Raw genomic sequence first — 27,168 nt, forward strand, 5'->3', positions numbered from 1 at the left:
TATTATAATTAATTACATTGCTCTGACATTTTTAAATCAGTTTCCACATACTATTTAATGGGTAAATTTCAAAATGTATTCACCATGCAGCATTACATATCATAGATTTGACAAAGGATTCAATGGCAGAGCTTACAATTGAATAATTCGGGCACCCAAATGTTGCTTGCTCAAGGTCATAGGGAGCTAACGTTGATTTGATCTGCCTTCACCCACTTCAAAGGCAGTGTCAATACGACAAGACTACATCTGTATATTGAACATTTCTCACACGGGTCAGCAGCAGTTTTTGTGCAGGGCATCACCGCGTATTATAAATTTCCTATTGGATTTAATGATCATTTTTGCACGTTATGTCCCCATGTATCACAGATTTAAATGTTAATAACATTACAGCACATCATATGAAAGCCGAGGTGAGGACTCTGCAGAGAACATGTACGTTAATTAGAGTAGCTGTAACATTCTCCAATCGTCCCCTCCCCCACTTGCTGGAATTATATTTTTCTGATGCTGTAGACTCCTCACCAATTAAATGTCTGGTTGTTAAAAATCAACTAGCGTCTTAAAAGGATAATAGAAGCATAATAAACATCACAAAATCTATACTGCTGCAGATTAGCTCAATGCACCATATGCTCATGCAGAGAACTGAACTCAGTGGACTGGTATCTTCTGCAACAACAAAAAAGTTTGCATCCATGCATCTACACCAGTGGTTTCAGACCTTCTCCTGGCTAAAGAACCCTATAATTATATTGTGAAATTCTGAGGAACCACAACCTTCTCTAATAGCGCGTCTGAGATTAGATGCATTGTAAGGAACCCCAACCCTCTCTAATAGCGTATCTAAGATCAGATGCATTGTAAGAACCCCAACCCTCTCTAATAGTGTATCTGAGATCAGATGCATTGTAAGGAACCACAACCCTCTCTAATAGCGCGTCTATGATTCGATGCATTGTAAGTTCTTTTGTATTTGGTACAATTTTCAAATGACCTGAAAATTTCACGGAACCTTTTAGGGAAGCCCAGGAAACCTAAGGCTTCCTAGGAACCCTGGTTGAAAAAAACCTGATCTAGATACATACGTAGAGTGAGACATTACTCTGCTAGATAATACAACATACACCGTCGTAACTTAAAACATAACAGAGTTTCTATAAGATTCCGTAGCAGTGTTGGGGCAAAATATTACAACATAACGCACCAGAAGCCTTCTACATCTGCACTGTACGCCAATTGTGTCCCGCTTTCATCCATAAACATTTTCGAGGTAAATGAAGAGATACGAGATAACTTATGTCATTCACATACTGTATTATAATGGCGGGTCTGTTGCTCTATGTTTTGTGCATCACAAAAACAGCAAGGTCTGGGGTGGAACCTTTATAACGTTGAGACAGTTAAATGTACAACCTTTATAACATGTTATTTTATAGCTGACACAAATGCTAAAACAGTTTTTTTTAAGAGCACTCATTTTATAAAAGTCAAAAGCTTTTTTTCCCCAGTTCTTCTAAGACTATTCTTTTGAGGGGTTTTTCAGGTTTCATATAGGTTGGGAGCGATACGTGTTAAGGGACCAACACAAGGGTTTATTATATGAATTACAGCGTGTACAGTGAGCATTTGAAACCTCACAGGTCTTTTCTTCATGTGTGCCTATTTTTATTTTTAAGCAAAGCCCTAAAGGGAGTATTTCAGCTCTTTTAAACAAGACAGGGCAGCTTAAGGTTGTAAATGTAGTATAGAAAAGATCCGCAATTTATCTCGAACGTCTAACAATAAAATAGAAGCTGCGTGAAATATTACTGTAGAGGTTTGCAAATAGACCATGTCTCATTTTTCTCTCAGCGCTGAAGTTATTCTCTGAAGCTCTTACAATGACTGTCACGGTGGAGATGAAAACAGACAGTGCGATATAATGTGTTGCGGAGTTTATAAAGAAATAAAACGAGAAAGAGGATGTGATGGCATGATTTACATCCTATGCAAATAAACCGGGCCAGTTCTCCAATGCATCTATCAAGGACTACACACAAACAAGGGCTTGGAGTACACATGGCAGGCTCTGTGGTGATATCACTCTTTAACGTGCAAAAACACCATTTCAAGACCAGTACTGGAGTCTGGAGACTAACAAGTAGACTGTAAGCTCAGTGGGGCAGTTATACCATGTCAGTTTATTCCATGTACCTGTTACCCACTATTTCAATATATTATTATTGTGTATTGTTTAGTGTAAGGCACCTGGGAAGAATGGTTTCCTGTCCTTTAAGTGATTGTGCTGCATTGTACAAGGATGCTGGGTATCCTTATGTCCTTCACCTCAATCCATCAATTGCTTTGGAGTAAAAACACTTAATAATTTTGCTGCTGCCAGCGGGACCTCTGCAGGTGCCTTGCATGTATTTCTTGGTCACTTTTGCAAATCATTAGCTTGGGGGGGAGTAAATGCACCACTCTCTTTAAGTAGATGGCATTTCATTCTGTCACATGTCACACCTAGTATTCCTTTCTATGGCCACAAGTTAACTTTTTTTAGGAAACGAGTGAGTATCCCTACACATGTAATACTGCTTCATACCCGTCAGCCTAATGGGATACATTGTTCTGCATAATATTAACAGGATTCATAGCTGTTACCCTATTGATTGCACAGTGGTGACAGCTCACATCTGGAAGAGATGAGGTAATACTATTGATGTCTGTAGGAGCAATAGATCTTTGAAAGAGGGTGACCCTGATTTAACTAGCGGATACTTTTGAAGATTGTGTGGCCAGCTGATGGACGTAGGAGGCGCTCCCTCCTGACATCTATGGGGGTAGCTGACATTTTCTATGATTAAAATTAAGGAGGGGTATTTCTCCTTACTTCACAAAGTGCAAACAAATAAATAGGCAGATGCTGATTTGTGATGGTACTAAGCGGGATGCAGAGTATCATTACTTGTATTATTTAAACTACAATGTACTTAGCGGCAGTTTCACTTTATATGTAAAGATGGATTTCTTAGTAAAAAGGCTGTACCCCCATTTCAAGACCATAAACATGGGACAAATCTTTCTAAAGAGCTTAGCCCAAGGAAAAAAGAAAAGGCGGGACACAGCGGAAACAAAGATGCCACGGTCTAAAAAAATGATAAAAATATATATTTTATTTAGCCACGGTCTAAAAAATGAGAAAAATATATATTTTATTTAGCCACGGTCTAAAAAATGAGAAAAATATATATTTTATTTAGCCAAGGTTAAAAAGGAGAAGTAAAAATTCCCTAGCGCGTTTCATGCCTCCTGAGCTTTGTCACGTGGCATCAGTAAATGTGGCATGCATTTATATACCCATCCACTCGGCGCATCCAACAAGGAGCTTGGCCTCAATGGTTAACAGGTTTAGAATTCCTTGGGATTGGGGTACACCACCGCACTTTTTTTTGCGGCAGACTGACGGAGTTTGGTTACCCCCAAATGGAACATGTGCTAAAGAGCAGTCCAGCCATACAACAATATCAACCCTTCCATTGCCAGTGGAGCTTACATTCCTGCCCCTCGGGCAACAGAAGGGTTAAATGAAAGGGTTAATAGAAGTCATCAGAGGTGTAATGGTTCAAGAAATATTTTCCGGTTCCTTATGTCAACAGCAGGGCAGAATGATGCATATTATGTACCCGCAGATGTCACATACAAATGAGCATGTCAGTGTGTGGCTTTTGCATGACTCTTCCCGCAATGTTATAATGAGCAGACAAGGCCATTTAAATTCCTGCCAGCGGCTTACAGACATCATCTATTTCATCTTAAAGGAGACGCTAAGTGACATTTTTCATTACCCAGCCTGTATTGTAGGTTTGTTTTGCAGCATAATCTAAAGTGTCAGAGGTAAACGTACAGAGAAAGTTTGTAGCGTACACTTAATGCGTCACTGGGCCCCCTGGTAATGTAGACATTAACCAGTTGGATGCCAGGAGCAGTGAAATATATAAAGCTAGATTTTTCATTCTAAGAAAAAGATGTTGAACTATATAATGACATTAAGCACTTCTTTTCCCTTCTAGCAGAGAAGAGACTGCTTAGAAGTCATAATTGATGGTGCAATATGACGTATAAATACATATACGTATATATATATATATATATATATATATATATATATATATATACACATATATACAAATATATATATATATATTAAAAAAAGAGAGAGAAACAGCATTTTAGACAGATTCATTTATTCAGTATTTCACAGGTGAAATAAATTGTGTGTATAATGGAATGTCATCACATCTGTAGGTACAGATTAGATATATACACACAAGGGGGAGCTGTGTATTAAACGCCTGCAAAGTGCATGCATACTAGAGATGTGTGAACTTTTCTCAGCACTTTGCACCAGTGGGAGATCGAGAGAGACAAAGGATGGGGGAGGGGGGAGAGACAGGGGTGAGAGAGGAAGGAAGAGCAAGAGAGAGGGAGGGAGAGAAAGAGAGATGTGGGAGGATTGGTAGAGATAGAGACATAGGGGAGAGAAAGTGAGACGGAGGTAAAGGGAGAGTAAGAGATACCTGGAAAATAATCATATTTGCATATTTGAATCCGCTTATTTGCATATGTACATTATCATATTTCCCAGGGATCTCAGGTTGTTGACAGGTATCTCTCCACGCCTTGTTTACAGGAATGTTTTGCCAGGTATATAAATCAATGAGTACTCTACTAAATGGAACTCTCTCCCTTCCCAGGAAAAGCCCTGTTTCAGGTTCTGGGTTTCTCGGTCTTGTGACATTTGTCAGAATCCTATAGAATCTAGGACTGATTTCTTGGGGATTCCGTTTAGCTCTGTACTGCTTGGATAAGGACCTTGAGTTGGGACAGTTTCTCACGTCTCTAATCTAAACGCATTACAGCTTTTCTTTTTCAACCTGCCCCTAATGTAAGAAACCTGTTATCCGCGAGTTACATGCAACACAGTTTCTCTTGTTAGCCCCGGTAAATATTTCCTACACAGAGAAAAAAGGCAATGCACTATTGTATCTCAGGTAACTCTTTATCTGACAATGCTCCCAAGTCACAAGCTGACACACAAGGGGCAAAAGAGTGTGTGTGTGTGTGTGTGTGTGTATGATATATAGATATATATATATATATCTATCCATATCCCTGAGTGGCCATTCATAATGCTACCGGGTGAAGAATCTCTGTCTCACAAGTTTTCACCCGATAACAGTGCTATCTGCTGCTGTGGAGCGTATTTAATAACACCCTATGAGACCCAGGATGGCAATTCCTCATTAGAAATAAATTTGAATGCAAAATAAGACTCTGTGATTTAAGCCCATGTTAGGTATTTGCTCCAAATTGAGTATTTAATAAAACTAAGAAACAAAATGCTAAATGACATTAATGAAAGATCTTCGCTCCCGCCGTGTCTTTGAGGTTATCTCACATCACTAGGAATGCAAAGATGTAACACTTATTACCATCCCTTATAATAAAACACATATTCATCTGGTTGGGTTTAATTTCATACAGCGGTGTAACCCTTGCCATTCTTAAACTGGCAGAGCAAAAGTGGCTGACCCACTACACAGCACGTGCAAATTGTCCTGCAAAGATGCGTCTCAACAATGAAATAAAGGGATCGCTCGTCTGTTGTATCGCTTAATAAAGTATGTTCCCTTGGCAAAGCATAAGGAAGAATGGCAGATTCATCCCATTCACAGTGCTGTCTACCTGCTGACACATACAGCTGTAAAATGCTACAATTATTCATTCTTCCGTCTGTACCAATCTACCTACCCCACCAGCAACAGCAAAAACAAACATACATGCATCACAATTCCATTCATTATGTTAAAGGTGCAGTCCCACCAAGAGGCTAGCAGCAATAGTATGTTAATCACTTACTTTTGGAGTTAAAAAAAAATTATATTCTGACAACTCTTAATTTTTTTGTATTATTTTTTAAACTCACTTTCCCTGGAAAGCAGATGAAGGGTTTATATAAGATCGTTATCTAATTGATTTTGCTGTAGGACTGCTTGTGGGGTCTTCCTTTCCATTGTCAAAATCTCACCCTCTCTTTTTCTAACTGGGACGTAATTATGATGTCCTCTTTTGCCAAACAGATAAGGCTGCAGGGCAGTCTATTGCTGATAGTGAATTACAGGTGTTCCCATATTAAGGAGGTAGATTGCACCTTTAATATAGTAACGGCGTGTCCATAGGTTCAAGTCTATTAGAACACACTTGTCTCCATTTAGCAATGGTCTTCTAGACCAGGGGCGGTCACAGTCCTCAAGCCCCCCTCCCCCCCCCCCCCCCCCCCCCCAGCAGGTCAGGTTTTAAGGATATCTTAGCTTCAGCACAGGTGGCTCAATCAGATTGAACCACCTGTACTGAAGCTGGGATATTCTTAAAACCTGACCTGCTCCCCTAGGGGGGGGGGGATCTTGGGACCGGTGTTGAGCATCCCTGTTCTAGACTGCAGTGGGACCTCAGCCCTTGAAAATCAGAAGTGTTCAGCACTAAAATATCATATTTTGTCTAGGACTACCAAATCTCACTCAGTTACTATACCAGATCAAACGTGGTGAGGACTTTTTGAAACACTGTCCAATATAAGGATTGCAAACCCAAAACAGAGTTAAAAGCAGTAGGTATAAAAGTTAATATTGGGAAATAGGAAGCTCGCTCTACACAAAGCATACAGATTAAGGAATGTGATGCTGCTCAGACATGGGAAATATCACTATTGTAAACTTAACCAAAGGCTTTTTGGAGCACAGATTTTATTATCCCAATGAATATTTTCATGCCTTCAAATGTTTTCAATGCATCAATATAAACATTTCATGTATGCTTATATTGCAGTGTAATTACGGTATGATCCAAAAATATTGCTACAACAATGCCAATAATAATGACCAGAATATTACAGTATACACACTATTTTTGGATATGGTAAAGTGCCGTATACACAAAAAACATTGCTTTATATTTCATACCTATGCTGTGAAGCATTGGAAGGATAATACTAGCAATCATAAAACGCATATATTGTGAATGAAAAAGTATATGGCTGACACTATGTGATGCATTATTATTCATAACGCCAATTTAATATTGCAATGAAATAAGATACATTTTAGATTGTGAAGCATCAAGCACATGATCGGCACAACGACAATAAATATGGTGATGATCCTAATAATAGTTATTATTAAAGTTTTTTAGAAGCAAAATCATAATATGGATATGAATTGTACATATAAATGAGAATATATATATATTATTATTATATGTATAATATTCTACAATACATATTTTTAAGTACAACCTTTTTCTGTGCAGTATTAAAAATACACTGTAAATAATAATAGAATATAATTAAGTCCTTTAGTGGCACAATGGTCACATGCAAATAATATTAATTGTAAGATTGCTTATATAAATGCAAATATATATTTGCATTTATATCAGCAATCTTACAATTTATATATATTCTCTTTATTATGTATTAGATGGGTTACCCCTGAGTGCCCTGCAGTTCATCTCAAGCAGTGCAGGGGTTAATGCACGTACCTTGCTCTGCGGAGTGGTAGCGGGGCAGGGTGATGCAGAGCAGGCAGGTGAGGGTGCTGCAGAGCCCCATGCTGTGTGTGGAGGATGCTCAGTGATAGGCAGTGATGCTGATGCTGCTGCTGTTGCTGCTGTTCAGCGCTTCTGCTTCACACTCTCTCCTCTCACAGCCCGGCTCCAGCAGCTCCATAACAGGAAGCAGAGGGCGGGGCTGAGCGATGCGCCGCAGCCAATGAGGACTCGGGGAGGTTACCTACACGTGCGGTGTCTCTCTGCGGAGTCGCAGCTGGTACTGTGTGAGGTGTATGGAATGAGGATACAGAGTGAGTGCAGCAGTACAGAGTGAGTGCAGCAGTGCAGTGTGGTTACAGAGTTTGTAGCGAAGATCCAGATTGTGTAGTGAGGTTGCAGAGCGTCTAGTGAGGATGCAGGGTGTGCAGTGAGGAAGCAGAGTGTGCAGTGAGGGTGAAGTGAGGATGCAGGGTGTGCAGTGAGGATGTAGGGTGTGCAGTGAGGAAGCAGAGTGTGCAGTGAGGATGCAGTGAGGATGCAGGGTGTGCAGTGAGGAAGTAGAGTGTGCAGTGAGGGTGAAGTGAGGATGCAGGGTGTTCAGTGAGGATGCAGGGTGTTCAGTGAGGATGCAGGGTGTTCAGTGAGGATGCAGGGTGTAAAGTGAGGATGCAGGGTGTGCAGTGAGGATGTAGGGTGTGCAGTGAGGATGCAGGGTGTGCAGTGAGGATACAGGGTGTTTAGGGATGATGCGGAGCAAACAGTGTACTGAAGAGTGTACTGAAGATGTAGTGTGTGTAGTGGGGATGTAGTGTGCAATAATGCAGTGAGGATGAAGAGTGTATAAGAATGTAATGTGGGCAATGAGAATGTGTGCACAGTGATGATTGTGTATGTGCAGTAAGAATGTAGTGTGCAAATGTGCAGTGAGGATACAGAGTGCAACAGAGCACTAAGGTAGCAGACTGTAGTGCAGAGTGGACAGGGAGGATGCAGTGTGTAGTGGGGATGTGGAGTATGCGTAGTGGGGGTTCAGAGTGTGTGCAATGTGTGCAGTGAGGATGCAGAGTCAAACAGCACAGTGAGTTTGAAGAGTGTGTAGTGATGATACAGAGTGTGTACAACGGCTGCAGAGCCTGTGATGAGAATGCTGCGTTTGCAGTGAGGATGAGGGCACAGAGAGGATGTGGTTTCTGCGTGCAGTGACAATGCAGAGTGTGCAGTGAGGATGCCGTGTGTGTGTACAGTAAGAATGCAGAGTGTATGCAACTGCACAGTGAAGTTGCAAAGTGTACAGTGAGGATGCACACTATATGGAGTGAGGATGCAGAGTGTTTGCAACAGCGCAGTGAGAATGCAGTGTGTGTATTGAGGATGTAGAGTGTGCAACAGTGCAGTGAGGTCACACAAGGTGCAGAGATTACAGAGGATGCAAAATGTGTGCAGTTACTGTATAGGAGACAGACTGTGTACAGTGAGGAGTCAGACTGCAACAGTGAAGTGGGGTTGCAGAGTGTGTACAACAGTGCAGTGAGGTTGAAATGTGTAGTGAGGTTGCAGAGTGTAAAACAGTGCAGTAATTTTGCAGTGGGTGTGCGACAGCGCAGTGAGAATGCAGAGTTTGTGCATTGAGGGTGCAAAATGGGCAGTGCGGATGTGTGTGCAGCAATAATGTGGTGTGTGTGTGTGTGTGTGTGCAGTGATGATGCAGAATGTGCAACAGCACTGAGGTTGCAAAATCTGTGTGCAGTGAGGATACAGAGGGAATGCAACAGCTCAGTCAGGTTGCAGTGTGCCCAATTAGGGTGCAAAGTGGGTAGTGATTGAGGTTGCAGATTGTTCAGCGAAGATGTGGTGTGTGCAGTGATGGTGCAAAATGGGTTGAGAGGGTGCAGTGTGCATTGAGGATGCAGAATCTGTGTGGTAAGGGTGTAAAGTGTGTGCAACAGTGCAGTGAGGACGTCAGCCATGAAATCGGACCCAGGTACGCAAAGTACAATGAGCCTTGCCCACTCGCCAACCATGCCACCACCAGGAATTACCGTTGTATTAAGCCCCATCTGGCAAGGTTACCCTGCACTTACCCCCAATGAGCTGCCATCAAAAGGGCTATTTAATGCCCTTAAACTAGCCCTGGACCACCAGAAGCGCAGGCACCTTCCAAACCTGATCCAAAGGAACATTAACTGAGGCAAGCAGTGAGACCAGATCTACATTAATGCCAAACTGGAGCAAGATGGACCCCAGATACCCAAAGCACAATAGGCCCTTCTCGCTCCCGCCAACATCAAAAACCATCCTGGCTTCAGCCAAAACAACCGTAGGGGTGGAAGGAGCGAACACTGCCTCCCCCTAAAACAGCCGCAGCCCCAATGTCCACGCACAGCCCAACCAGGCAAGACTTAACCCCCACCCACCACCCGGTGGTGCCGGCCTGCATGGAGCAGTGAATTAAACTGCACTATTGTTGAAATCCCATATGAAAGATGAAACCTGCGAAAGGCAAATTCCTTTGTGTCCTACCACTGCTGATCTTTGTCCTGCGAGCTAAATTAATCTGATAAGGCTTTAACTGCAGTCAAAACCGAAAATTAGGTGTATTTAACATACAACAAAAAACAGACAAAGATGCCCAAAGCTACTTCCAATGTGACAAAAATACACAGTACAGTACCTATATATTCTCTTGAAAAAAGGGTCATTTAGTTTAACCCTTTAGCCAAAGGGTCTTAAGCCCTACTGCCACTTTCAAGGCATGACTGTAGCAGGTCCTAACACTCCCTGGGTTAAAATTCTTATTAACTTGTATAATTACAGGAAGAATGATCACATTGGATCTGTCATAACCTGAAAAAATGAAACTGAGCTGCCAACTTGGAAAGTGGGAAGGGACAAGCTTAAACCTTGGGGGGAGGGGCCAATATATATATTATGTGGTAATGGTAGGGGTTTCTCAGAGCTTTTTTGGTATCTGTGTTTATTAACTGTGTGCAGCTGGTCTCAGTTGCTTTTGGGAGGGTAGTGGCCCCTCCCCCCAAGGTTTAAACTTGCCCCTCCCCACTTTCCAAGTTGGCAGGTAACTTTGGGCATCTTTGTCTGTTTTTTTGTTGTATAGATTTACCCACGCCCACTAGCACTCCTTTTGACACTTATATAGATATATATATATAATGTGGTAATGGAAGGGGGTTCTCAGAGCTTGTTGGGTATCTGTGTACTTCGTTATAAAGCGCAGTCTCACTGAGACTGTTACAAACTGCTGGTTCTGAAGGGGTTAACTGTGCCTTCTGCCCTTTTTAGCTGCTGACCTCTTATGCTGAGGCTCTATGTGCTCTTACCACTGCACCCTAGTGCAGAAGTCTTCATGGTAGGCATACTGAAGACAGCCTCCTCTAGGGGCATAGTGTGCATGTTGCACCATCACCTGGCTCTTCTCTGGCAGTAAACAGGGCCACACCAGCCTAGCTCCTGTGCCCCCCTGCTATGGCTTATCAGCTGCTCCCTCCGCTAAGTAGACCCACCACATGGTACACCCCAGCCAATAGGCAGGCTCCCACATAGCTCACCCCCCCCCCCATAATGGGGGGAGGGGTGCAAGAGATCAAGAGGGGGAGAGTAGGGGGTCTAATGTCAGGGCTCTCAACCTTATCCCCGCAGATCCTTGATCGCCAGGTAAGTCAGCATGAGCGCTGCTTCCCTGGAGGGAGCCTCGCTACCACCCCCCTTTCTGTCCAAAATGCAGGGCAGCTGCCACCCCAGTCCGCCTCCGTCCCGGGAATAGGTCCCCAGCTTGCCCTGGACAGACACTTGGAAACCACACTGAGGGGCATGACAGGATTGCCCGCCCCTCACTACCTGCCTTTATACCCTACCCCCAGCTGGACAACCTCCTCCCCCCAGTTTCATTGGTGACCACGGGGGGGCAATTGGAAGGGAAGGTTGGGCCTTGCAGTCATGGTGCATTTCACTTAGGGCTCCACGCTTTCTTACTGTGTGCAGTGAGGACGCAGTGTGTGGTGAGCAGTGAGGTTGCAAAGCGTGCACAATTGCGTAGTGAGGTTGTGTGCAGTAAGGATGTAGTGTGTGCAACAGCCCAGTGAGGATACAGTGTGCAAAACAGCGCAGTGAGGTTATAGAGTGTGCCGTGATTATGTAGTGTGTGTGCGACAGTGCAGTTACATTGGGTTGCGAGTGTGTGTGCAGTGAGAATGCAGTCTAAACACACTGAGGTGCAGTTTGGCGTCTCATTCGGCGTGTGTTTCCCTCCACGAGCTCAGGACACTACTGCCTGGGACTTGTGATGAGTAGACAACAACATTTAGTAAATTAGGGGTTCATGTAACAAATATTTTCTAGCAGGGGGTGCACAATGCACAATAAGTTGGGAACCACTGCAATGTTTAATGAGCAAAGAATGGATTATATTATTCTCTTAGAAAAAAGCACCTGATTGCACTAGCGACGTCGTTTGACCAACTTACAAAGAATGTTGTTTGTTTTTCTTGTGTGTTCGTCTGAAACGTTATTATTCATTTCTGCTCAGCAAATGTACATTAAACATTTTGTTTTTATTTTTTGCTATGTGTGAGGAAATTGAGAACACAAAGAGCGCACCTGTCCGTGCCTAGGGGGGCACCACAGAAATGCATTACGATGGATAGTGGTAAGTACAAACCAAATTTTTCTTTTACAAATAAGTCCATACAAGGCATGTAATGTAGATTCATATTTTTCAACGTTGTTTTATTTTAAGAAACCGTATGTCTAATTGATTTAACAAAGTTTGTATAAACAAACTTCTTATGTTATCCACTGTTGTTTTATTATGATGTACTGTAACAGTCTGAGATTTATGCTTTTACCCTTAGGTTTTTTTTTCTATTGGGGAAAAAAGCATACTACTCCCCTCCCAAATATGGTAGAAATATGCAGTGCACTAAAAGTCTTATTTTAGGGTTTTTAACGAAATCTGAAAAAGTTGAACATTTGTGGGATTTGCCTTTTTTTCACATGACCTGGGAGAGTGCGAGGGAGCTGCCCTCCCCCCCACCCCAAGTGCCCAGAACCCCACATAGATAACGCAAATAACGACGAGACAAGGTCTGGGGGTTCAAGGCCACAGCTTTTTATTTAACCATTAAATAATTGGTAAGTGCTACCCCTGCCAGAGTGCTTGCACAAAAGGATTAAAGGTCAAAGGTCTTTGAACCGATGACCCCCAAGCCAGGCCCACGTGACCCGGCCGTTGACGCGAGTGGCATCCCGGAATTCACATTTAATTGTGCCCCGCCCAAGTACATAGCCCCTTCTGGCAAGAATAAGCACACTTACACCCCAACCGCCGCCGCGACAGAGGCAACAACCACTACAACACTTTGACCACAGCACTGTGCACCGTACCTCCCTACTGCCTGCCCCTCTGCAGGCGGCGGCCACCCATGGCTGGAGGCCACTGTTCCCTCTGCTGGCACTGCTCCGCCCACAACCTGGATCATTGGCACTGAAGCCACCCCTTTGGTGACTCTGCATCTTGGCCTGGAGCTGATCAAACAGCCCCCCCCCCCCCACACTACCTTTCTTTGCCGTTGGACAGGCAGCTTGCCACATATGGCTGGGCCCCGCTGCCTCTCCCGCCGCCAGCGACCCGACGGTGGTTCCGACCATGAAGCCACAGGATGATCTTTAGAGGCCATCATAAGAAAAGGGAGCCACAGAGCTCTCTCCGGCACTGAGCCATAATCCTTAGGAAAAGCACCAACTCCACGTATCTACCACAGGGAACCTGGGAAGCAACTCCCAGAGACTTCTTATAACTCCTCTCGCCCCAGTGGGGGAGGGTTAAGTAGTGGCCCCTTAGCAGGGGGAAGGAGAACAGAGCCTGTAGATAGGAAAGGTATGCAGGAGCCTAGGTCCTCTACCTACCCCTGGAAGCAGATGCGTCCCTGCATGTCCCCCGCCACTACCGCAAGCAACGCACCGACTCCCCCTTTCCTTTAAGGGACAATTCAGATTTCCCCTTTTCACAAGGGACACTTGCAGGGACTTCTCCATTTCCTCTCCCCAGTAGTGCTCGTGGGATCCCACGCTCCAGTGGGGGGGTTAATTAGCCCCCTGGCCAAGTGGGGGCCCCATTGACCCAATTGCCACTGCCTGCAATTCACAGACTCTCCTCTTCCTCTAATGGGCAACCCACTGAGATTCCCCCCCCCCCCTCGTCTAAGGGCAACTCACAGAAACTTGCCCCTTCAGTTAAGGGAAACTCTCCAAGACTCCCCCCATTCTCCCACCAGTGCCCCCTCCTCCCCCCCCCAAACCAATGGAAGCTCAGCCCAAGTGGGGTCTATGCATCCCTAATAGGGGGCACAAGTGAGGACATCTGCCCACTCCCAGCAGAAGGAACCCTTAAGGTATGCACAACTCAGTGAGGAACCAGCTGGGGCCTCAGCCCCCCCCCCAACCCAGTGGGGGCCCTAGGGGAGTATGCCCTGTCTCCCCCACTAAGCCAGAGGGATGGGGGGGGGCGAAGGAGCCAGATGGCTCTGCCCAAATTGACATCTCCTCTCCCACCCCAGGAGGTCCTCACGTGGGGCCCCCTGCCCCCTTGTGAACTCCCTGCCCCAGTGGGTTCTCAAATAAGGCCCCCCCCCCGATCCAGTGTGGGCTCAAGTGGGGGTCCCCACCCTAGTGGGGGCTCCTCTTGCTCCCGTGGGGGCTCAAATGGTGCCTCTCCAGCCCCAAACCATGTGGGGCTCTCCCAATCAAGTGAGATGCTCTCTGCCCCAGTAGGGGCTTAAGTTTGGCTCCCCCTCAAAGTGGGCTCACCAACCCAATAGGGGCATAAGTGTAGCCTCCCCACCCCTATGGGAGCTCAAATTGGACCCCCTCCCATGCAAACTCATGTTGGGGCGGACACCCAAGTGGGGGCTCAAGTGGAGCTCCCCTTCCCCAGTGTAACTCAAGTGAGAGACGGTCTCCCACCCCCAAATTTTTTTCTTAAGTAGCCCTCCTTGGGAGCTTACTTGAAGCCCCCATCCCATGAAAAATCAAATGGGGCACCCCACCCCTGTGGGAGCACATGTGTAGCCCCTCAACCCCAGTAGGGGCTCAAGCAGGGCACCCCCACACCATGGGGCCCTCCAACCCAGTGGGTGCCCAGGTGTGGCCCCCCCATTGGGGGATAAAGTGTGGCCCCTCAGCACAGTGGGGACCAAAAGTGCCCTCCCACCCCAGCAGGGGTCCCTGTTGCCACCATCGGCTGTGTGCACCGGAGCTCCTTCCCAGCGGCACGGGACTTCCCCATCCAGGAGCTACACCGCGACTGCACTTCTTCCTCAGGCCAGTCCACCAGCTCCCACGAGCAGCAAAGCTCCTGTCTTGCAGCCACATGGGAGGCCCAGCACAGGAGCTGACACGGAGCTGACACGGAGCTCCGCACTGCTGCAATTGCTGGCAGGGTGCTGACTGACCATGCACCCTGCCAGTTGCCCTAAAATAACTTCCCTTGCCCTTCCTCCACCGCCCCCTGACCGCATCACCCCCATCACCTGAAGGCAGGGGGGGGAGAGATGCCAGGGAGCAAAAAGAGGTAAGAGGGGGGCCTGGCCCCCCGGTCATGGTGTCCTTCACAGGTCTCCAGGCAGCTCCCTGTGCAGTCATACTTTTAAAGATACAAAGTACAGCTTGTTAGCTTATTGTGAATGGATATTACCAAACATTAAACCAACCCCGCAAAAACTGCTCTATGCATTGAAGTACAAGTCACATATTTATGTGGCTATATTGGGCTTGCAGGTTCAGAACTGTTTTTATTACACAAGCATATCTGTTTATATCACTGTATGCTCTTGTCAGAGGAATCCATGCCACATTCAGGCCGGTTGTGTAAGGTCACGGTATAATGTCACTCTATGATGTCATTTGTATTGATTTATCTGCAGTGTTTGGCAGAAACATGGGCATGGGAAAAGGTGACTTTGTGATGTCATTGGAAAAAGTGGTATTAGGCGGTGCACTGCTGCAAGTAGCGCTTTGTCAAAGAGTATGGGCTCCAACAAACAGCAGAGATTGAAATACCCTGGTCACTCCTGAACCGTGAGCCGCAGCAATCAGTGGGGAATAACAAACACCTGTTGTAAAGCAAATAATGGGAGCAACTCTAGCCCATTGGCAGTTGTAGCCCACAGAACCGGTGTGATCTGAGCAGCTGAACATATAATGTTAAAAGGTAACCCAATGACACCCGATCATCTGTGACAATCAAGGTTGCACTGGGAATGTAAACCACAAAATAAAATCTAATACAAAAATGTGGAGTTTAAAATATACTTGATAATACAACTCTTCATTTTTAAATCTATCCTGAAGGCATAAATGACTATCTAAAAGATATGCAAGAAAATATTTGATGATCTAATTAGTGAACTAACTGACAATATTATTTGAACTGAACACAGTTATAACTACATAACTCAATATATGAAACCAGGTATTAATTATAAAATGCAGAGAACATTATTATTAATTATCATTATTTCCTCCGCAATATTACAAAGATACACCCTTTCCTCTGTTGCTCTTTGACAAAGCGCACGGATGCGCGAAACATTTCTTCCAAGACTCCTGCTTGTCTCATTTTGCTGTTGCTTCAATAACGTAAGGAGTTTTTTTAGTGACCCAGCCTCCGTCATCCATTTCCTTCCATTGGAACGCCGTGCACCGCCTTTTTCTCTCCCCCTTGGGAGATCACTTTCTGCATTCACCGCTGGCTGAGAGCACGCGGCATTCGGGAGTCCGGAAACACAAGGTTGTGAGTACTTCATGTTATTCAATACAAGGACTGTCCAAGTTGACCTCTAGTTGGTCTAACTTCCGGGGTCATGCTGTTAGCGGACAAGGGGGCCAGAGTTACCACTAACACGGGACTTTAGCCATCCCCAGCGCTTCAATACACAACACACCCTGCATATGTGAGCAGTATATGACCTAAAACTCACTCATTCTCAAAACAACCATACAAAACCGGACAAACAACCAATGTGTTTTCCAATTTTATAGATATAACTCCTTTCTCTACATCCTATCATATGACTCATATCATTATGGATGCTTTTTTGCATACTGTGGAGCCCTGAATTAGGAAGCTATAGTTTCTGTTTTTTCTTCTAGTAATGATAAAATGCAGAGAACATTATTATTATTAATTATTATTATTTCCTCTGCAATATCACAAAGATACGCCCTTTCCTTTGTTGCTCGACTGCTAAAACTCTGACACAGGACCTCATTCTCTCCCGTCTTGATTATTGTAACCTCCTGCTGTCTGGCCTTCCTGCCTCTCACCTGTCTCCCCTAAAATCTATCCTAAACCTGCTGCCAGAATCACTCTACTCTTTCCTAAATCTGTCTCAGCGTCTCCCCTGCTGAAATCCCTCTCCTGACTTCCTATCAAATCCCGCATCTCACACTCGATTCTCCTCCTCACTTTTAAAGCTTTACACTCTTCTGCCCCTCCTTACATCTCAGCCCTAATTTCTCGTTATGCACCATCCCGACTCTTGCGTTCCGCTCATGGATGTCTTCTCTCTACCCCCTTTGTATCTGAAGCCCTCTCCCGCTTTAAACCTTTCTCACTGATTGCCCCACACCTCTGGAATGCCCTTCCCCTAAATATCTGACTAGCACCCTATCTTTCCACCTTTAAGACCCACCTTAAAACACACCTGCTTAACGAAGCATATGAGTAGCTCTGTGGCTGATATTATACACCCCATACTGTACATAAACCTTGGTTCCTTGCAGACGCACTTACCAGAACGCCCTCCTGCTGTCTCTGTACGTTCTTCCTACTGACCAATTAGATTGTAAGCTCTTCGGAGCAGGGACTCATTTTTCTAAATGTTACTTTTATGTCTGAAGTACTTATTCCCATTATCTGTTATTTGTATTATTTGTTATTTATATGATTGTCACGTGTATTACTACTGTGTAGCTCTATGTACATTAATGGCGCTATATAAATAAAGATATACATATATACATTTTGAATACAAAAGCTTAAATATAAATGTATGTATATTTAAAAATAGACATATACATGTATGTAAAACTGATTAATGAATACATGAATAAGAATATAATTGTAATTTGGAAGGTCTTTGAATGATATAAATGCTGTAACTACAAAATATTTCACTGCTAACATAATACAAAGTGATATTCAACTACAACACAGGAAAATAACATGAATAGAATGAAAAAATTATCTAATGAAATAAAACTCTATATTAACCAAGTGTTAACCCTGAGAAAACCTAAAGTATAATAATAATAATAATAATAGCATGTTCTTGTATAGCACTGCTAGTTTTACATCGTGCTTTACAGAGACATTTTTCAGGCACAGGTCCCTGCCCCGTGGAGCTTACAATCTATGTTTTTGGTGCCTGAGGCACAGTGATGTGAAAAAGAAAGTACACCCTTTTTTTATTTTAGGTTTTATATTCTCACAAACACTGTATTTTTTGCCATAAGCAACATATGGTTTGAACATCTTAGTCATTTTTTATCAGTTGTTATTAGATTTATACATTATTTCATTGGCGTATTATATCAGCCCAGTCACAAGGGGCTTTAGATTATTACAATAGTAATCACATATTACCACCAGACGTACAGGCGCAGTCTTTTTTCTGTCAGTATATATACCAAGGGGAATTGCTCCTCTAATTAATTTACGTATATAAATATTATGTTTATTAAAATAAAATTAGAAATAATTTGCCGACTATTAAAATACAATGTTAAAAGTTAATTTATTCCAGAATATTATTTTTTTTAAATACATTGTTTCTCTTTGAGAGTATTAACTTGCAGTGCATCGAAGCCGTCTCGTTACATTGAGATAAATCCATGTTCCACTGTATGTTTGAGGAGTTGAGATTTGGTTTCTTTAAGTTTTATCTCTGTAGTAAATTGAATTCAGCGACTTTGTTTCAAAGCGGGCTCAGAAATACATTGTACACATTAGACCAATATATTCCAGTACTAAAAAAGACTGACAGTAAAGAAAAGGTTTGTATCTAGCAAAGTTGCAAACACAAAAAATCAAATCTGTTGTATTATATAACATTTTGTGTGCCAAGGTCCAATTGTAGGTGCTGTTGAAAAATAAGCATGTTGTCTGCCTTTTTCTGCTGTTGTCACTGTATCCATGGGTGAGTAGCTTTTTAATTTTAAAGTGTGCATCAGATAACAATTGTGGTTACATTTGTTATCACAAACTATTTATAAATGGGCCGAGTATAAACCAAGAGGTACTAGTTTATGAAAGCACAGCAATAGAAAACGTAAAATAAACAAAATAAAATATATCTGAAAAGCCCTATGCACGGCAATAACATTAATAAATTATAAAAAGAAAGCACATACATATTCCGTGCGCTACTTAAAGTCCCAGTGTAAATATTATATTGAAAAAAAAAAGAATAAAGGTCAAGTGCTTTGTCTTCTTAAGGCCGGATTCCTCGGCGCTTCAAGGCCCTGCCAGGGAACGCCCAATATCATGTAGTGAAAGAAAGAGACAAGCACAACCTTTCTTAGTAAGGTGCAAATAGTATATTATGGGCCACAAGCCCCAATTCTCCCTTACATATGAGGTCATTATAGTGCAGCATCAGAGGGTACATATATATGGATGCTCATAGTCACCGCTGTGTAGTGCTAGCGTGGGGAGGTCCCGTGGGGTAAGAAGCTGGTAGAGTCTCAGGAAATGGCAAATTGCCAGCACAATCCAATATCCTCAAATCTCCTCGCTAGGTAGCGCTGTTTCTTCAGGGTTCGCTAGGTGGCGCTGTTTCTTCAGGGTTCGCTAGGTGGCGCTGTTTCTTCAGGGTTCGCTAGGTGGCGCTGTTTCTTCGGGGTTTGCTAGGTGGCGCTGTTTCTTCGGGGTTTGCTAGGTGGCGCTGTTTCTTCTGGGTTTGCTAGGTGGCGCTGTTTCTTCGGGGTTCGCTTGGTGGCGCTGTTTCTTCAGGCTTCGCTAGGTGGCGCTGTTTCTTTGGGGGTTCGCTAGATGGCGCTGTTTCTTTGGGGGTTCGCTAGGTGGCGCTGTTTCTTCAAATCAGAGGAGGTACGAGGATATTGGATTTTGTTTACAATTTGCCATTTTCTAATGCGTGACGCCAGACACTGTTGCGTGGAATCTGGAATGCGGAGACAAGTGAAGAGGCCGAGAGCCCTACTGTTGCCGGCAGCAGCAGCTCTCTATCGGCTCCTTACCCCACGGGACCTCCCCACGCTAGGGCTACACAGCGGTGACTATGAACATCCATATACAAGTACCCTCTGATGCTGCACTATAATTACCTCACATGTAAGTGAGAATTGGGTCTTTTGGCCCATATTATACTTTTTGCACTTTACTAAGAAAGGTTGTGCTTGACTTTCTTTCTTTCTTTCTTTCTCTCATCTATATAGTTGGATATGGGTGTGAGTTCAGGGTACGTTTACTGTATATCTTTCTAAAAGCGAAGTCTCAGTACCTTGAATCTTTGTAAATTAGATCACTTGGGTCCTGATGATGATGGTATGATGTTTCCCTTTCCCTATAATTGTTTGTACCCCTCCTCAGGGCCGCTGACGGGGTGAAAGCCGGGACAAGTGTCCCGGGCCCAGCAGCTGGGTTCCAGCTCTCCCCAGCTGTTGGGGGCCACTCTGCCTGTGCGGGCCTCTCTCTCACTGGACACGACTTCCGGATGGGCACAGCTTCCGACGCGCGCCGTCAGGAGAGAGGCTCGTTCTCGCTGAGAGGGAGGCCCGTGTAGGAGATAGGCCCGGCAGCAGCTGCGGAGAGTTGGGGCACGAAAAATCCTCAGACAACCCCAAAGGTAGGGCGTGTGTGTGTGTATTTTGTGTGGAGGAGTATTGCATTTTGTGGGAGGGTGTTGTATTTTGTTTGTGTGTGGGGTATTGTATTTTGTGTGTAGGGTTATTTTATGTGTGGGGGGGGTATTTTATTTTGTGTATGTGTGGGGGTATTGTATTTTGTGTGTGGGGGAGTATTATATTTTGTGTGTGGGGGGGTATTGTATTTTGTGCATGTGGGGGATAATGTATTTTGTGCGTGGGGGAGTATTTTGTCGGTTGGGGTATTGTATTTTATGCGTGTGGGGTGGGGAACTGTGTTTTATGCGTGTGGGGGCGGTTGTTATATTTTGTGAGTGTGGGGTGGTATTGTATTTTGGGGTGTGCTATTGTGGAGTGTGAGTGAAGAAGAGAGGGGGAAGATAAATACATGGGGAGAGGAAGGGGCTCGTGAGGAGGTGTGAAAGGGAAGGGCTTGCAAGGCTGCCAACACGGGGGAGGGGGGAAAGGCCTTGTCGAAACTCTAGTCCTGGGTCCCCGGGAAATCTGTCGACAGCCCTGCCGTTCCCCGTTATCCATGCCAGAGAAGATTTTAGTCCTAATCATTTGAGTTTAGCTGAACACTTCTCGAGCACTGGAAAAAAGGATTCACAGCATATTGAGTCAGGGCCATTGTTTCTAAATATATGATGTAGCAAGCTTCACTGTTCCCTCTGGTGGGACATGCTGGGATCTTTTGTGATATTCTGCATCAACAGTGCCATTAAATCCTATGGACACTTTGTGATATTCTTAATTGTAACAGGATAAGTCTTTCTATCTGAAGGAACAATGTCACGCTCTACACATGCAACTTATTTTTTTTACTTCAATTGAGAAATATGCTTTGGATTTGGATGTGGGCATGCGTGGGCTTTCTCACTTTGATGTCTATCTAATTCAGTTGGTTTGACAGTCTTCTTGTCTTTCATAGGATGAGATTATACAGCGTACGATGGTGCTTGTGCGTTTGCGTGCGCGCTTACGTGCCAACCTCAAATTGCCTAATGCCTATGAGGCCGCTCCGTGAGCGCCCGCATGCACGTCGGAGCGCTAGGGCGCGACTGCAATTTAAAGAGACAAAAGAAATTGTCTTTTCAAGTGCGGCCGCATGATGTCCCATGAGTGGTTCAGCCAATGAGGGCGTACCAGCTTGATGACGCCTCCGCCACGCCTCTAGATCACCTCCGAAATCTCCTGCAGCCAAATTCACAGATCTCTGGGGCTGCAGGAGTGCGCAAGGCTAAGCGCGCGGTCGCGCAGGTAATATAAGCTTAGCCTTACACTCCACTCTTCTTAGTAGGACTTCCTCAGTTTGTGCTGTTTCTTGTGCAGTTTTCATGTCTATAATACCATTCACTGGATTGGTGTTTAAAAAGGTACTGTCGTGTTCCTGATTTCCTCTGCTACAGTATATAAGGGGCAAACCTCTTCAAATCCCATTAAAAAAATACAAGTTGATGCTATATTTAAGTTTTAAGAGGAGAAAGGAAGGGATCCTTTATATAGAAACCCTTTTTTAATTTCACTCCTTTGCTTCCAGTTGGTTCTGCAGCATTTCTCAATTAGTTGTAAACACCTCTGGCTGCCTTAAGTGGTTAAGGGGTAAATTCTATATAATCCAAAGCAGCTGATTGGGGACATTTTTGGCTAAAATTCACCATTAAGTGGGGATTTTGGGCCGAAAATATCCCAAACGGGTGCTTCAGAGTCCAGTATGTAGAATTTACCCCGTAGGGTTTTATATGTCCTGATTATGGCTCATAATTAATATGCTGTGCAATTCTATAAAATACCCCTTGGTGCCAGAAAAGACATTATGGCCAATTCCCTTAAATGGGCCATAAGGTGTCTTACAGCATTAGAAGTTGTCTAATGAAATAGAATGACCAAGTAAAGATGGCCCCCTACACTATATGGTATAGTATAACTGCATCGGTAACATTACTGATTATATTTAGGAATCTCAGTTTTTGGTTTTAATTGAAATAAACCGATAAAAAACCACCGACCAATAATTGGGAGTTTTCGGTTCAAACCGATAAAGACTGGAAGAAATGTAATTCAGCCGCCAATGATTTTTAATCAGGGAGTGTCCTCACGTGGTGCAAGTGGTCATGTGAGAAGAGGCAGCAGCACGCTGTACATCACCACGGAATGGGACCTCAGGCCACTGCCACTCTGTCGCTGCCATACAGCCGCCGCCAAGAACTGTCAGCTGCTGCCGTTCAGCCTCCAAGGACAGTCAGCTGTTGCCGTTCCGCCGCCAAGGACAGTGAGCCACTGGCGTTCAGCCGTCAAGGACAGTCAGCCACAGACGTTAAGCTTTTTAGGGTATGGTTAGTGTAATGGTTAAGGTAAATTTTTTAGGGCAAGGTTAGGGTGTTAGTGTAAGGGGCTAAGGTTAAGCCTTTTAGGGTAAGGTTAGGGTGAGGGGTTAAGGTTAAATGTTTTAGGGTAAGTTTAGGTGTTAGGGTAAGGGGTTAAGCCTTTTAGGGTAAGGTTAGGGGGTTAGGGTAAGGGGTTAAGGTTACGCCTTTCAGGGTAAGGTTAGGGGGTTAGCGTAAGGGGTTAAGGTTACACCTGTTCAAGGTTAGGAATTTTAGGGTAAGTAGTTATGGTTTTTAGGGTAAAGATTAGCGTTAGCATTTGGGGTAAAGGGTTAATGGTTTAGGGAAAGGAGTTATGGTTAGGGGGTTTACTTTGCTGGCGAAATGGCTGGCAGCTAAATGTCCTAGACTGCTTCAGCAGGCAAACTATGGGAGAAGTAGACAGGAGTGAGGCAACCAGGTACTGCAACCCCTGCCCTCTGTACTAGAACCGCTGCCCCATACACACCGACCCCTTTCTCCCCAGGACTTTAAACCCTTGCCAACCACATTGACCCCCTTCCCGCCATTACCATGTCAGGTGGCATCTATACTATTTGTGGGGAAAAGCAAAACACTGAATTTTACTATTTTATTATTGTTATATAGTATTAAACACGGGAAAACACATATTTGTTTTGCATATGAAAAAGCATTAAAAAATAAATTAAGTAAACACAGATTAAAAAAATAATAATAATAATATATATATATATATATATATATATATATATATATATATATATATATATATATATATATATATAAAAATAAATATACCGAAAACCAGAATCCCTAATTATAATGAATCTATAATATGGTTTCATTTTAGCTTGCTATATTTCTGGTACTTGCCTCTCGTATCCACTGTGGGCGTGCAAAGCCGCGTTACTGCTAGTGTCTGTAGGTATGCGTGCTGGTTGATGTGCTGTTTCCTTTCTGGGGTTAGACTGTAGGGGTTCCTCTATTTTTAACAGCACGGAAGTAAAGCCTATCTTAAGAACCTTCGAAAAAGGAGTCCTGTGTTTGTGAGATAAGAAATAGCCGAACCTGGCTTCTTCCAGATCAAATTTTTTTTCTAGATCTAAATATACTAATCACAATGAAAATACTATTTTCATTTCTATTTAAAGCCCCTGTGAAACCTAGGAAGGCAACAAATACATGCTCTGCCTTTACGTCATTGTGAAATCGTATACTATCTTTGTTTTTAGTACATATATTGATTGGGATTTTCTAAAACACTGTTTCATACCTCACTTCCGATCACCACAGATTTGAACTCACCGCTATTTATGTATTTGTTTATAAAAAGTTTTACCAGGAAGTGATACATTGAGAGTTACCTCACGTTTTCAAGTATATCCTGGGCACAGAGTTATGATGACAAATATATGGTTACAAATACTGTACATGGTTCATTGAGTGAATCGGGTTATACATTATATACAAGAACAATTTATCATATTTTATCTTTTAAGCGTATGACACAGTTACAGACCAGAGTAAAATGTGAGGCTTTAGTTTTGAAAGAAATTAGGGGCCTATTCTAGTAACTTCGATAACCAACTCATCGAGGACTTTGAACAGCTATTGCAAAATTTTTCTAGGTACCTATTCTGAAAAAGAAGAAGAACTCCTCCCACAGGAGTCAAGTAACAGCGCACAGCCGTGAGACAAACGGAGAAATAGCTACTGATGGTGACTAAAAAAAGTTTATTTTGTGCAGAATATACAGCTGACGAATCCTCTGACGCGTTTCAGCCCTCGGTCCTTTGTCAAAGAGTGACCTATTCAGAAAGCCTCGGTGAGTTGGTCAAATTGCATGGGGTGTGCAGTTTTTAGAGATTTTTGGCTCCTGAGCGGGAGCTGCAAAACAGCTCCAACTTGCATTTTTTCTCACAAGTAGCTATTCTAGTAGCTCCGAATTGGAATTGCGATTTTTTCAAAGATTCATCTCGCCAGCCAAGGGTGGTGAGATGGGATCTGAGAGCAGGACTTAAAAAAAAGGCATTCTTCCTGCATCGGACTGATGCCGGGAGTCTCCAGAGCTGATACCATTAATATCAGCTCCGGAGACCCCCATCTTCAATCCAATGCAATAAAAATACATTTACAGGCAGCTTCATTACCTTGGAAGGGGTTAACTGCCAGAGCCTGGTTTATTGTGGGTAGCGGGGGGTGGGTGAAGGTGGTATTTGCCCCATGGTGAGTGTTTAGGCCTTGTGGGGGGGGGGGGGGGTTGCGTGAGAAGTTAACCTCTTCATTAACTTAGCGGTTAATACCACTAAGGTAATGAAGGGGTCAACCCCTCCCGCTACAAGTTTAAGTTTGGTAATAGAGTCAATGACATCACACCAATCCTATGGTGCAGAAAGTAGAGAATCGCTACCAGTGTATGAAGGGCCAAGGCTTCGATTCCTGTATGGTATAATTTATAAATTATTATTTAATATAATCATTTATAAATGATAAAATAAAATGTGTGTGTGTGTGTCCGTTGGCAATAAAGCATTGAATGTTATATAAAAAATAAAAAAAACCTTGGAGATGTGCGCCATGCACGTGGATGTAGTCTGATGAAGCAAGGAGAGAGCTGGAGAGAGCTGCAGAGAGGAGAGAGCTGCAGAGAGGAGAGAGCAGAGAGGAGAGAGCTGCAGAGAGGAGAGAGCTGCAGATGCCGGGTAAGTCCTCGCGCGGCGGCCATGTAACAATCCCGGTTATAACACGGTCTCGTTATGTGGACCCAAAGCACCGCCTTATAACAGGGTCCAGCTGTATTTGTTTTATATGTATTTGGGGGTATTTCTTTTTTTTAATATATGTATTTGGGTATGTTTTAATTTGTTTTTTTTATATGTATTTGTTTTTTTATATGTATTGGGGGTTTTGAATATGTATTTTTTATATATATATATATATATATATATATATATATATATATATATATATATATATATATATATATAAAAAATACATATTCAAAACCCCCAATACATATAAAAAAACATATATATGCATATATATATATATATACCATAATACTGAGTTAAGTTATGGTGCGTAAAAAAAGTGACAAAAACCCTACACAGGAAAGCAAATATGCAAATACAACTGTATGCTCATCTGCATGTCTTAGGCAGGTCTACAACCCCGCCTTTCCCCATTATCACCCAGCATACAGCACTTCCACTGCAGCAAGGGATTCTGGGAAATGACATGCAAATGAGCACACAGTGTCACTTTTTGCCTCAAAAACCATTTTTAACATGGTTCCCTATAGGCTTAAGCTTGCTTCATGGTCACAGCTTTGAGCACAGCCAGGGTTAAGGTGCATACCCAGAAAACCACCCACAGACAGCTGTTTCGACCTTAATGGGTCTCATCAGTGTGGGGTTGATTTTAACTGGGTATGCAAAGAGGCTATGGGATAGGCTATACCATAATACTGAGTTAAGTTATGGTGAGTAAAAAAAAATATATATATAGCAACTGTAAATATTCCTGTATATTCATTTGCATGTCTTAGACAGGTCTGCAACCCTGTCTTTCACCATTATCACCTAGCACACAGCACTTCTACTGCAGCAAGGGATTCTGGGAAATGACATGCAAATGAGCACACAGTGCCACCTTTTATCTCAGGCTCACATTACATGAGCAACCCTTTGCCAATGCATGCTGCTTTAAACACAGCTTTTAAGCAAGGGCTTGGGAGATGCAAAGCCAGTAAACCCACTCACAGACATGTTTCAACCTTGATGGGTATCATCAGTGTGAGGTTGGTTGCCGGCATTTGTTCAAAAGCCCTTGCTTAAAAGCTGTGTTTTTATTTATTTGTGAGGGGTTTTATGTATTTGTTTTTTATATATGTATTTTTTTTTTTAATGTATTGGGGAGGTGTTTTTTGTATGTATTTGGAGGGGGTTTGTATGTATTTGGGGGTGGGAAGTTTTTGTATTGGGGGTGAGTTTTTTTGGTATATATTTTGTGAGGATGGAAGGAATGAGTGTGAGGAGGGGGATTAAGTGGGGTAATTGACTGAGGGGTGGCAGAGTGAGAGGAGAGAGGGTGTGAGTGAGGTAAAGAGGGAGTAAGAGTGAGACGCAGGGGAGAGAAATACATATGAGGTGGGGGGGCAGGGATTGAGTGAGAGTGGGGAAATTGATGGAGTGGGGAGAGTGAGAGGTGAGACGGAGGGGAGAGAAATATATGGGAAGAGGGAGGGAGGGAAATAGAGGGGGCTCATGAGGTGTGAAATGGGGGTGCTAGTGAGGTGAAATTGGGGGGGCTCGCCACCCCACTGATGTGG

At 43.5% G+C, this 27,168-nt stretch overlaps 1 protein-coding gene across 1 annotated transcript in view; it reads right to left on the reverse strand.

The window, feature by feature from the left end:
• Positions 1-7,763, reverse strand: part of EPHA10 (EPH receptor A10) — a 304,331-nt gene extending 296,568 nt beyond the window's left edge. The window contains exon 1 of the mRNA XM_075604752.1: positions 7,585-7,763. Within this exon, the coding sequence (XP_075460867.1) occupies positions 7,585-7,654 (70 nt within the window). The 5' untranslated portion in view covers positions 7,655-7,763. The remainder of the gene's footprint in view (positions 1-7,584) is intronic.
• Between the last annotated feature and the right edge of the window lie 19,405 nt (positions 7,764-27,168).

The sequence above is a fragment of the Ascaphus truei genome, chromosome 6 (genome assembly GCF_040206685.1).
Source record: "Ascaphus truei isolate aAscTru1 chromosome 6, aAscTru1.hap1, whole genome shotgun sequence".
Lineage (NCBI taxonomy): Eukaryota > Metazoa > Chordata > Amphibia > Anura > Ascaphidae > Ascaphus > Ascaphus truei.